The 14,179-nt window shown below is 38.0% G+C and overlaps 1 protein-coding gene across 5 annotated transcripts in view; it reads right to left on the bottom strand.

The window, feature by feature from the left end:
• Positions 1-13,900, bottom strand: part of Cnksr2 (connector enhancer of kinase suppressor of Ras 2) — a 246,628-nt gene extending 232,728 nt beyond the window's left edge. For 3 of the 5 annotated variants that reach the window (XM_021153091.3, XM_021153093.3, XM_021153094.3), the window contains exon 1: positions 13,369-13,899. In XM_021153091.3, coding sequence (XP_021008750.1) covers positions 13,369-13,432 — 64 coding nt within the window. In that variant the 5' untranslated portion in view covers positions 13,433-13,899. Of the gene's footprint in view, positions 1-13,368 lie in introns of all 5 variants that reach the window. The other 2 variants (XM_021153092.3, XM_021153096.3) reach the window with 2 other exon arrangements.
• Between the last annotated feature and the right edge of the window lie 279 nt (positions 13,901-14,179).

Below are 14,179 nucleotides of genomic sequence, written 5' to 3'. Positions count from 1 at the left end.
TGATGAGTATGGAGACCAAGCTAGTAAGCAGCATTCCTCTGTAGTCTCTGCTCAGTTCCAGCTTCCAGACTCTTGCCCTGCTTGAGTTTCTCTTCTGCTTTTCCTCAATGATGGACTGTGGTGTGGAAGGGTAAGGCAATCAACCCTTTCCTCCCATATTGCTGTTGGCCACAGTGTTTATCATAGCAATAGAATACAAACTAAGACATATAGATAAACTGAGTCTCTGCATAGAGAAATCCATCTTATTTTATCATAAATATTCCTCTTTTTTTATTACAGAAAAGGGCATTATAGCGATTTTCTTACGATGGAGTCTTACTATGTTACTGAGGTTCACTTCAAACTGGACTGAAACAATCTTTCTGCCTCAGTCTTTCAAGTAACTAAGAATACAGATATGTACCAAAGTATCAAGAGTCTATTATACTGATCTTTTAAAATTAAAATTATGTATTTGTTACCTCCTATGACTATATTTCAGGATATGTATAGATTTAAATATGTATACTATATATACAATATATTGTATAGTTATATATGCATATAATATGTATACAACTAATTATATATGATATATGTGTATATAATGTACATAATATATAAAATAGATAATGTATATAAAATATACAAATTATGTAAATATATTTAATCTGTTATATGAAAGTGTTTGGATCAAAAAGAATAAGGTTATTCTCCATAGAGAATTTATAACATTTATGAAACTAGAAATTTGACTAATTGCATGCTAATAAAATTAAGAAATAAATTTTTGTTTCCCTAGCGGTTATTCTATTCAGTATCTTTGTGTGGTGTGGGGAAGGTGTACACACACATGCGTGTGATTTATCTGTATAAATAAAATAATTTACCTGGCAAAGTAGCCTTATTTCAAACTAACCAAAATAAGAAAATGCTGCATTTAAATACTAAATCAAAACTCTATAAAAATGAACTTGGAGATCCGCAATATTATTGCATTCAGGTCTTACTGTTACCAGGCTTCTTTAAATACACATGTCAACAACTGTATTGTGAAAAGTGATGAACTGATTGAAAAAATCCAAAAGAGAAAATTAATTGTAATTTGTGGGGATTCTAAAAGGTAATGTACACTGTAGTAAAAAGATATGCTTTTTATATCAAGTGGACAGGGTCGAGTGAACTCCAAAATAACTGTCGGAGTTCAGTCATTTGCTTCAAGTGCCTAGTGTCCCACATATTGTGATGATTTCTTTAACAGCTGAGAGACTTCAAATTAATTCTTTCTACAATAACAACTTAAGTTGTTTTATTTGTTTAAAACTTTCATTCCAATCACGCTTACTTGAAGTCTATTAATAAAAACAAGGAAAAATACAATGTATTATTTTGTTTTTACTCTTAACAAATTCTACTTACGTTGCCACATACATACTGGAATAGATGCTTAATGTATATATAAAGCTATATTTATTACTTTAAATATACTATACCTTCAGATATATTATACCCTAAAAATACATAATATACCTTTCATAAGTATTTTATTACAGGTAATTCACTGATCAGACATCTAGCTCAACTTGATCATTCCAAATTTCATACTCATTTCGCCATTTTTGATTACATTAAATTTTCTGTGTATTTAATTTATTTTACTGATTCACTAAACCATCACATGCCATAATTTTAGATGAATAATACTTTTCAAAGAAAACAATTTTAAGAAACAAATTAACATCTGGTAGGGCTTAAGCCCTTAACATGTAAGGGCTTAAGAACTACAGAATCACAACAAATAAAATCTTCAGGGAAAGATTCTGCAGGTCCTGGGGCAATGACTTCAGGTTGGGAAGCTTGGCAGCAGGCACCTTTACCATCTGAGCCGTCTCTGCCCCCTTATCTCATCTTCTAGGATTACTACTAGGAACTGTAAAGTGCATGAGACCTTTATCATTTGGGCAAATGAGAAGAACCAAGGTGTACTATATAGTGTTTGCAAAAATATTTCAAAAGATTAAAAAGATTTTGTCATTACAGTAAGCAAAAAATTTAACTAAAATCACAAGCTAATTCTAACCATGATATTTTCAGCATAAAAATGGCTCCTGGAAAATAGGATGCTTAAGTCTGGGCTGAAAAAAAATTAAAGAATTTAAAAAAATACTATTTTTTCAAGTCAAACAACTTCTTTCCAAATTTATAGGTACTATGTATAGTATTTCCTGGCAAACACAGTCATCTTATGTCAAAAGCACTCTTCAACTAAACAAGTTTTTAACCACAAATAAACTCAAAACTTTATACCTAGGGACAAACTAGAAAGACAAATTAACCATACATATTCCATTGGACTTTATTAGCAACTTAACATTGAAATGATAGCACCTGCTCTAATAGCTTAAGGGCAAGTGAGCATGCTTCTGGTTAAGAGAGGTTTGAATCATTGTCCCCAAAATGACTGCTACGAAGCTTAGCCTGCCACCAATATGGAGGGAATAGGAAAGAAACATCTGTCTTTACCATACGCTACTTCATAACTGTAATTTTGCTAGTGTTATGCATCATGATGTAAACAGCTGATATACAGGATATCTGATATGTGACCCTGTGAAATGATCATTCAACCCCCAGAGTCGTGAGAACCACTGCCATGTAGGCTCTATACCATATAAAATGTGATTTTATGTACATTCTAGTAGTATTAAGAGTTATAAATGAGATTATTGAGTTTCTATATTTTAAGCAACAGCACCTGACCATTCTACATTTTGTGTATACACACACACACACACACACACACACACACACACACACACACACACACATATAATCTCCATGGCTCATTTTGAAGACTGCAATATAGCTAAATCACACAAAATTAAAACATAAATTTTCTACTCTAGAAGTAGAACAAATCATATGATAATTTTGGTAAACAAAGTCTAAAAGTATGACTCTTCATATTTTCAGTTTGTTTTCAAAATGGGAATAAGAAATAAATAAATAAGCTCATTCTGAGAAACCTTAGCTACCATTTTAAAAATTAATAAATATTGAGTAATAGTAGTGATGGATGGAGACCACATCTCTAAGTATTTCTTTTTTATTAATCATTTTATTCATTTACATTTCAAATGATATCCCCCTTCCCAGATTCCCCTCCACAAAGTCTCCATTCCATCTCCTTTCTTACCCCTCCCCTTTGCCTCTATGAGGGTGCTCCTTCACCCACTCACCCTCTCCTGCCTCACTGCTCTATCATCCCCGTACACTGGGGCACCAAGCCTCCCCATGACCAAGGGCCTCCCCTCCCATTGATGCCAGGTAAGGCCATCCTCTGTTACATATGCAGCTGGAGCCATGGGTCCCTCCATGTGTACTCTTTGGTTGGTGGTTTAGTCTCTGGGAGCTCTAGGTGGTACGGTTGGTTGATATTGTTGTTCTTCCTATGGGGTTGTCATGCCCTTCAGCTCCTTCAGTCCTTCCCCTAGCTCTTCCAATGGGGTCCTAGGCTCAGTCTAATGGTTGTCTGTGAGTATCTGCATCTGTATTGGTCAGGTGCACAGGGAACAGTCATACTGGGGTCCTGTCAGCAAGTACTCCTTGGCATCAGCAATAATGTTTGGGTTTGGTGTTTGTAGGTAGGATGGATTCCTAGGTGGGACAGTTTTAGCCTTTCCTTCAGTCTCTGCTCCATTCTGTCTCTGATTTTCCTTTAGAAAGGAACAATACTGGTTTAAAATATTTGAGATGAGTGGAAAGCCAATCCTTCAACTGGAGGCCGTGCCTATCTACTAGAGGTGGTCTCTACAGGTTCTATCTCCCCTTTGTTGGATATTTCTGCTAATGTTATCTCCTTTGGGTCCTGGGAGTCTATCGCTTCCCTGGAGTCTGGGACTTTCTAGTGGTTACTCCCAGTTTCCCACCCTCCACTGCTACATATCTCTATTCAATATCCTGACCCTCTGTACTTCTCTCCTCTCTCTTCCAATACCTGATCCTGCCCCCTTTTCTCCTTCCCCTCCTCTCTTCCTCAAATCATAGTAAATAAATCTTTTATTCACTTAAATATAAATGGAAGGATTAATGTTATTGCTGCTTATAACAAATTGCACAACTGTGCTGCTAATAAACAATAAGAAAGTAAGATCTGGATTTCAGCTAGACTTCTAATGACTTGTAGGTATTATTTGGGAAAACATGTTGGAAATGTTTTTGAAATAACAGATGCTTATGGAACAAAATTAAAATTTCAAGCAAATAACAAAATAGGTTATTGAGCAATATTTTAAAAGGCAACTAACATAATATATTCCTAGGTATCACTATATCTAAAGATTATCCAATCTATCTGACAAGAGTAATGTCTAAAAACATTTATGTCAAGTAAACATATAACAGAGATGTATATTTTCGGCTGCATTAATGTTTAAGTAAGTTTTAGTTTACTTAATACTTAGCTTTTGAAAATTTTATACTGTGCCAAATATTATACAGATGAACATAAATGCTACTAAATTTAAATTTTAGTAAATCACTGAAAGTATTGATAAATCTTAATAAAAATGAGGAAGATAATGCAAACCTATATTAGGTTTGTTATAATTTCAATAAAAATCAAAAAAGAAATGCATCTTTAAAGCTTTAAATTTTCCATCACAGTGAGTGAATGCTTACTTGTAAGTAGAGTTGAGATCCAAGTGCAAATCATAGTTCTGCCAAATTATCTGCAACATTATGGATGACACCAGGGAAACAGGATTGATGCACGTATGAACTCCCAGAGACTGTGGCAACAGACATGGGGCCTTTACAGATTCAATGCAGATGGGGTCCCAAAACTGAGAGGAGGAGGTAGGCATGGGCTCCCATCCCTAACCAAGAAGCTATCTGCAGTTGACATCTGCTTGCCAAAGGAAAAATTAGTTTTCTCCAATGGAGTCTCACTGGGTATATTAAGCACACATGGGTAGGCCCTGTGACCAGCAGTAGATAGCCAACACAATTGAACTCAATGGGATTTTTATAGACTTTTTGCCTCATATTGCTCTCTTTGCGTGTTCTTTTGTCTTACTAGGTTTTTGCTTGAATATTATGCTTTCTGATTTTGTGTTATTTGGGGGTTTTGTTTTTTTTATTTTGTTGTTTTGGGGTTGTGTGCATATGTTTCTTGTGGTTTTTCTGCAATGGTGTGTGTGTGTGTGTGTGTGTGCCTATTTTCTAAAGAAAGAGAAAGAAAGGGCATGGAGTTGGATGGATGGGAAGGTAGGGAAGAACTAGGAATGGTTGGAGGATGGAACAGTGTAATCAAAATATATTGTATGAATATTTTGTTTAAACAAAAATGAGCAAAAAGTTAGCATGCCTATGTCAAGATCTTAAGAATTCAGTTATGGTAACATATGCATTACCATCTTTAAATTGAGAGGAGAAATATTTTATTAGGAAACTCTCTAGTAGTGTTTATCTAGTAGCACATTACTCTCAAGAAATCCACATGGTACTCATTCATTCAACAAGCAATATTTTATATTGAGTCTTCTACATATGTTCTTAGCCTCCAAATGTTAAACAAAATACACTTACATATATTTTAAAATATTAAAATTATTTTTATCAAACACAGGAGGAAAGATAGAAAATTATAAAAAATATGAATTTAAAAGTATCTTAATTTCTAATAATAAAATATAAAAGGACCCAAATATAGCTGTCTCTTGTGAGACGATGCCGGGGCCTAGCAAACACAGGAGTGGATGTTCACAGTCAGCTATTGGATGTATCACAGGGCTCCCAATGGAGAAGCTAGAGAAAGTACCCAAGGAGCTAAAGGGATCTGCAACCCTATTGTTGGAACAACATGATGTACTAACCAGAACCCCGGAGCTCTTGTCTCTAGCTGCATATGTATCGAAAGATGGTCTAGTCGGCCATCAATGGAAAGAGAGGCCCATTGGACTTGCAAACTTTATATGCCCCAATATAGGGGAATGCCAGGGCCAAAAGAATGGGAATGGGTGGGTAGGGAAGTGGGGGGCGCTATGGGGGACTTTTGGGATAACATTGGAAATGTAATTGAGTTAAATATGTAATAAAAATATTAAAAATTAAAAAAAATATATAAGTTCTACATTAAAATAAGTGATAATAATATGTTTAATTAAATGGAGTTTTTTTCCAATTATTTCCTTAGTTAAGCCAATTGTATTTTCACTATGGAAAAATATATTTAATTATATTGTATAAACTATTATTAACCCCTTATATGGAAATTAAAAACCCAAAGGGATTCTATACCTCTACCAGTCTCCCATATGCTCTCAAATATATAGTTCTTTCTGAAATATAAAATGGTGAAATAATCAAGATATTTGACTAAAGGAAAAGAAATGTTTAGAAAAGGTTTATTTTAATTGTTAAACTAAATATTTGTTTATAGGTGTTTGTATATAGTACTAGTCTATTTAAATTAGAAAATAAGATCTGTTTCATACTTGTAATACCAATGGCATAAACACCAGTGTCATCCATTCACTCATTGAAATTATTAATATTTGTTAACAAAACAATTCTAAGCCATGATTTAGAACTGTAAATTGGGTAGAGTCAACACAACTAAGAAGTATAGATAATATAACCATCTCTTAGTCTATATTCTGGCATACAGCATGCACGTTGGCAATGAAGTGTGTATTAAAACACGATAAGAGACTTTATGTACATGCCTTGTCATCTAGGAATGCAGATTGGCTGGCAGATCAGTAACCTGAAAATAAATGTATTTATTCCTTAACTCAACAAATATTTTCTGATTGTATGTATTACCACATACTGTTTTATATCATTGTTGCATAAAATAGCTAGGGACCCTGTCATCAATTAGTACAACAGTTAGACATCAGTCAATAGAACTTAATAAAGTGAAGAAAAGAATCATATACATATAAAGTACAAAGGCCTAGCTGTGGGCAAACAAAAAGGGCTAAGGTATCCAGTGTCTGGTGTCTGTCATGAGCCTTACCTCACAAAACCTTCATCAGGTTGCATTATGGACTTTGAGCTTTAGCCTAAAACAATGAAAACCATTTTAAAAAGCACCAAGGGGAGAAAGACGTGAGAGGATATGATTAGTCACGAACCATTCTTAAGGAGTGCATTGAGGCTTAAGGTTTATGGATCACACCAAATGATGATACCATAATTATCAGGACCTTAACAGAAAAAGTCAAAGTTTGCCCTCTGTAATGATAGTAGAAAAGAGAAACACATAGTACATTAAATTTACTTTTTCTAGAGCCAGTTTTCCAACTTTTCTACTGACATCTCCACAATTGCTGAATAGAGTGAACTCATAAGCCCAGGAGATCTGAGAAATGTAGCTTTAAACAGCCTGCTGCAAGCCTAAAATGCTTTAAAATCATCCAGTTTGTTTTCTGTAGCATGGGTATATGCTTGTTTTAATTTAAAATAATATTTAAGTTTTTCTTTTAAATGAACTCTTCGGCTTTTGATGATTTGCCTGAGAAATACACCATTTTCAAAAGCACAGACCTATGCTACTCGTGAAAACTGTGTTCTCACTCACTGGATGTTGTACAACACAATGGTTCTGTAAATAACTATGAAAATCATGAAAAAAGTTTTACACTCCACTTTTTTCAAATTACTTGCTCTCTTTTGCCCCCTTTACATTAGTTCGGATACACTAGCCTTCTACCACACTACAAAAATGAACACTGCATCTTTCAAAATAAGCCTGACATGTGATGTACCATAAAGAAATTATATTGAAAGGTAAAAGTCATTAGGAACAAAGTAAGCTCTAATCCGGGGTTGTGCTCCTATAAGTGAAAATGATAATTTAACATTGCTTTACGAACAGTACTGATATTCAAAAACCTACTTTCATTCTTCACAGAAAGATTTGGATCAGTAAAATTCTAAATATCAAACATAATGTTAATGATGTAATTAATCTTCAAAATAACTACTTTAACATTATTTCTAGATTATTCCTCAGAAACAGATTTTAAACAGCTGTACCAATTCAATACACATTCTTTGTGGGCTGATTTTTGGCAGCCAAACTTTTAGAATGTGGTATTTATTTAAACTCAGGACATGAGGAGAGTTTTATTGTCTTGCTCATATGCAGATTTGTTCTTGTACTTTTTGTCACCTACTCACACTCCTCCCTCACTTTCCCTCCCCTACCCACTTTTCCCACTTCAACCAGACAAAGCCAGATAAACTTTCAGTTAACACTGCTATTGCACCTCTAGAATGTCTTGATGTGCCTCCTACATTAAGATACATTTCTTTTAGAATATAACTTAATTAAATAATTCAAATGGTTGCTATAACCCCACTCTCCCCTTAGATCCCCTCTTGGTTCACAAATCTATCATCTCTTTTTAATTGGTGTTTGCATGCATAACACAAACTTTTAAGCATGTTCTAAGTGGATTAGCTGGTTCCTGTCTTTTTCCTGGAAAACCTTTTTGTTTTTTGTTTCATTTTGTTTTTTAACAGCATTGCTGTCTCTTATAGAAGAAAATTTCTTTAAAGCCGAGAATAATTGTGAAACTCCATTAAAACACTTTCCATGCAGGTGCACTGAGTAGTAAATGATACTCCAGGAACAGAATATAATAATATAAGTAGTTGCTTTCTTCCTAGTCAGGAGTAAATTGTGAGTATTAAAAATCAAATGTCAATGACACTATAAATCAAATGTTTCTTGTGAACTACACAAATACCAGAAGATAAATATCTTCTTTATATAAAATAACAAAATTCCCCATTAGAAAAAAAAAAACTGTCAAACCCAGAGTAGATGGCTGCCGTGCCCATCTAGTCACCGTGTATTTGACAAAATATCGATTTTTCCCAAAAATGATATAGACAATGTGATCAATTAAGTTTAACATCTTTCTCTAACATCATGTGCAGTTTCAAGTTCGTAAACAAATATTTCTGATTTCTTTCCCTCAATTCAACCCAAAAATTTGACAATTTACTTTATAAAATTAAGATACATTTCAACCTAAGCTCTGATATCCCATGAGGGAAAAAATAATTATTAATCACCTGTCCAAATTTGTCTTCTCAGACATAGTCTCTTCTACATCGCCTCACATTTACACTATCTTTCTCTCATTATGGGACTGTATTTAAAACATTAAGGTTTTTTTTTTTAATACCTAAAAGAAGGAATTTCATTTTCTATCCTCAAGATGGCTGAGTCATTAGTATAGAAGTCGGAAGTCAGAGACTGCTTCTTGAACAAAATGGATTATTATGAACAAGAAAGGGTAGAGCAGCTGATTGTGGAATAGGTTAAAAACTATTTTAAAATTTAGAGTTTTTTTAAAGGGATCATAATTCTGTAAGATTGATTAGCATTAAGTCCCAGAGATCATAAGAAAACGCCAGCACAAGTAGGTCTGCTTCACTCTGCAGATGATAGTCATTTTATTTAACCCAGAAAGAGAATCAAACTCAATTGATGAATATCACAGAGGGAAATAAATAGTCCTGGAAAATAATTATCTTCATCATGTGGATAGTTTGCATTAGTCTCAAAGCTCAAAAACTTATGAAAAGAAGAGTGGAGTTATTTGGTATAAGATGAACAAGGAAATTTAATAATAAAAATAATAAGAGGAACACTGAAGTGTTCAGAGGTTTTTATTATATTTCAGAGACTCACAGATTATGACATATTTCCAGGATTTTCAAATAAACAGGAACTGAGAATAATATTCTAGAATAATAGGCTTAGTGACAAATTAGTTATTGGTTTACATTATCATTTATGACTTTTCTCAATAACTTACTTGCCTTTGATGGTTTTGAAAGATGTTTTAAGATTATCAAAACTATAAGATGATTGAACATGCTTTCCACTTGAATGCTGGTTTAAAGTACTAAAAAAACCAGGCTGTGTATATTTTCTCCAAAAGTAATTTATATACTTAATTTTTAATTAGTGTAAAGGTTTATGAGCTATCACCAAATACTCAAAACTACTATCAAAATAATCTGGAATAGAAATCCTTATTTTAGTGACTCATAAATGTATCATGTATTGTACATTTACTGCAACTAACAATGACAATGTGCCATATCAAATATACATTGCTAGCAAAAATAAACCAAAAACCAAACCAAAACAAACAAACCAAAAAACTGAACAGTGCTGCATTTACAAAGAGTGTATGAGCAGCTTATATCTTTGCTAATCATATAGACATTTTATATCAGTATCTCCTTCAAATATATTTCAATAAATAGATCAACATTAATTGTCCTTCATTAAACGAGTCTTGAACACACACTATGAAAGCCCAATAAATTTATTTTTATCCTTCATTTCATCCTTTGAGGACTTAGTTTCTATATAATTTCTAGAAATTTCATGAAATCATAAGCATATAATCTAATTGCATTTTTTTCTACCTGGCAAATAAAAAAGTCTAGAAATAATAAAGTATGTGCCTTACTAAAACAGTATAGTTAGCTATACTTTCACTGTAGCCGAAACCTATAAATATTAAGGATGATGAAGGTGTCATACAAATAACACACTCTGAAGAACGCCTAGAATGCTACAACTATTCAGGAGCCTTACTCATGTTTTAGGATCTGGGGATGTGGCTCACTTGATGCTTATAGAAAACATGATAATATGTTGGAAGCCCTGAGTTCGATCCCAAGCACTATATAAAACCAGGAGTGGTGGCTTATACTTGTAATCCCAATTCTGGGGTAGTGGACAAAGCAGGATCCAGATTCCTAGGTCATGATTGGCTATACAGAAAGTTCAAGGCCGGTCTGTACTATATGAGATCCCTTTTCAAACAAACAAACAAACAAACAAACAAACAAACAAACAATAAAATATTGTTCATGCCTTAGTACTGACTTTATAACACTATATATTTAAAAAATCATTAAGCAAGGTCTAATCAACTCAAAGCTATAGGCTAAATTGGTAATCGTCTTTCCAACATTTCTCTTACTGAAGAAAGTGAAAAACTATCTTTTAAATGTCATTTTTTAAAGTTTACTGGGAAAAATAGTAGAGAAAATTAACTAAGGTAACACTATAAGGAGCAAGTTGAGGAAATTCTCATCTCCTCTAACTATTTTTAGAAATCTCATTTTCTGATAGGATCTGAAATGTATATGACTTATCACAGAAAATTTAACAATAAGCAGTTTAGAACTAAGCAGCTAACTGGGACCTGAACTTGATAATTAAAGCAGCTACTCTCCTAGTCTTATTCAGTCTTTTGTTCTACAAAGGCATGTAAATTCTATCTTGGTTACCTAACTGATCCTCTTAGGTAACTATAAAATGTGTCACCAACAGGTACAAAAAACAAGTTATCCAACTTAAATATCATGTAAAGTTAAAATTACAGGAAATAGTCTTTACCAAAGTTCAAAGAAACTACATTTTGCACTGGAGAGATTTTTAAAGGACACCATACGCTGTGCTTGCTTCAGGGGACCTAAAACAGTGGAGAGAAAGGAAGCCGCAAGCCTGTAACTGGGTAGGAGGTAAAGAAGATGGAGTATGCAGTGCTCATTACAGGCATCATGGGAATTTCTAGAAGGCAATCCCATGAAGCCAAGACACCATAACTCTGAATGTTGTTGCAGCAACAGACCCAAACTAAACTCACCTTTTAGAGCAACTCAAAGAAAGCGTTTTAATTAAACATTCTTACTTCCTGTGACTACTCTGTCATCCATGACTAAGAAACTGAAAAGACAGAATTTTCCTGAGGTGTTTGTGTGTGTGTGTGTGTGTGTGTGTGTGTGTGTGTGAATCCAGGAAGCCAGAATTTTAATAGCAAATATGGAAAGAGAACAAGCAGCAGAAAAGATGAGGCACTGTTAGACTTTGTCTTAGTCATCTTTATAACCCCCATGGCAACCAATGCACTGCACACAAGGGGCAGTGGATAAATAATGAATTAGGTTTAATTCAATTCACTTGCACTTACACTGTGCTTCGCAGTTACAAAGCATTTTTCTTACATATGAGATGAGAAAATCAAAGTAAGTGAGAAGTAACAGGGTAAATCAGGGAGAAAAGGAAGCAAAACACATAAAGAGAAACCCTAGAAGAATAGGCAAATGTCTGAAATGGTGGGGGAAAGATATGGGGAGAATTTATTTCTCCCTACTACCTTCAATCCCTTCCATCTTTGAGTATATAGAGCTTAGAAAGTCTGACTGCTAAGCAAGCCTTAGGAAAGGGGCTCCTTCCTCTTTGAAAGGGGCATTTTCACAGATAAGGCTTGAAGAATATCTTAAGTTTGCCTGCTTGGGTACGACCTCAAGCAAAACTCTCATATTCCCCAAGCATTTTCCAAGCATGTCCAAGAATCTTTTATTTCAATGTAAGCATTCCCTTTGCAGAGTTCAGTCTGGGGATGGATTGGAGAGGTCCCCAACAAGCCCCTCAACTCAGACAACAGAGGGAGATAGTGAGACAGGAAAGCCAGGAGACTAGAGAAAAAGCCCACATTTGCGTCTAGGAGGAGGGCGAAGGTTTGAAACTGGTCATTAGAAATTGTCCGGGGTGTGTGTGGGGGGGAGCCTTCAATATGGAAGAAAGGAGAATATTTGAATGCGCATCACTTTAAACCTAATGTTGGATCCTTAACAAGAAGCCGCGAGAGGTTTAAAGCCACCGCAGACCTCAACCTAGGAAAGCAAAGGACATGCTGGGGTGCACAGGAGGAATCCCACATATATCAGCTTGGGAGCTGCCCTAAGGGAAGCATGTTACCCCAAAGTAGCTCGCTCCCTTCCCGATCATCCTCAGCCCAGCATGGAGGAGGGGGTTCCCACCTTCCAACTGGAGCGACTGCATCCTGACCCCATTATGCGGGCTTAAAAGTTGCCAGGAGAGTTGGCGCTGGGGAAGGCACTTGGCAGGGCGAGACCTAGAAGGGGCCTCGGGTTTCCAGGAACAAAGGGGCTAGTGACGGGGCAGCCACGAGAATAGGTCCCACGGGCTCCTCCCTTAGCCAGGAAACAGGGTCGCCGCGTCCTCTCAACCCGAAGGCGTCGAGGGAAGCGGGAAGCGGGGAAGCTGCGCGGGGATTCCACCGCCCTGCTTCCAGCTTCAACCAGGTGGCGCCCGCCGCCCTCTTGCTCCCCGCGCCCCTCCAGCTGAAGACAAAAGAAGTCTAGGGTCCCCGGGCCCCTGCCAGAGCCAGAGGACCCCTGTCCATCCCCAGGGAGGACCCTCAGCAGTCGGTTGGAAGCTCCCAGGACGGGTTATGCCCTAGCGGGCACCCCTCCCTCGTACCGGGACCCAGCGCCCCAGTGTCGCCTCGCCCTCCCCACAGAGGGCATTACCTTTCATCCAGTCCACTACTTGACTCGGAGACCATTTGCTCACCGGTTCCATTATCAGAGCCATGGGCGGCGGGGTCGGTGCCGCGTGGGACGCGGAGCTCGGACAGAAAGCCAAGTCCGCAGCCCGCTGCGCCCTCAGGTGGGGTCGGTGGCCGGCCGCAGCCTCCCGCGGTGGGCGGCGCGGAGAGGGTGGCTTTTGTGTGTCGGTCCCAAGGCTGGAGCGTCGGAGGTGGCTGCGGTGGGAGCGGCGACGGCCGGCCAGCTGGCCGGGGTAAGACGCCGGGGTCGGCTAGGTCCCAGCCCAGGCGGCAGCCGCAGCTGCAGCGTCCGCGGCTCAGCCCCGGGTGAGCGTCCCGAGGGGCTTCAGTTCATGGCTCGAGCCGCCGAGGGTCGCGGCGGGGAAAGGAAGAGGCGCCGGGCGCACGGTCGCAGCCAACTTGCCCGCTCGCTCGCCTGGCGCGCGGGAGTGGAGCCCCCGGCACGACGAGCCGCCCGGCGGAAATGACGAGGGGCCTCCTGCCACCCAAAATATCTCTCCGCAGCCCTCGGGTGCGGGGCGCGCGCTCCACGAGCCCCCCGCCCCGCTCGCCGCCGCGCGGTCCCGCCCCCAGGGCCGGCAGCCGGTGCGCGCGAGCCCTGTGCGCGTGCGTGGGCCAGCGCGCGTGGCCGCCGCCCGACTTCTATCAGACACGCGGGCCAGGTGTGGGCTGCTCGCGCTCCCGCCTTCCCGCCCCGGGGGTCGCACTCGGCCGGAACCGTGCCTGGAGGGCGTGTGCGGCAGCGCCTGGAGCCCCGGAGCCAGCCGCTGCAG

The sequence above is a fragment of the Mus caroli genome, unplaced genomic scaffold, assembly GCF_978045245.1.
Source record: "Mus caroli unplaced genomic scaffold, Mus_caroli_1 scaffold_5, whole genome shotgun sequence".
In the NCBI taxonomy this organism is placed as follows: Eukaryota; Metazoa; Chordata; class Mammalia; order Rodentia; family Muridae; genus Mus; species Mus caroli.
Note: the sequence above shows the minus strand (reverse complement) of the source record. Positions and strands in the feature narration are given on the sequence as shown.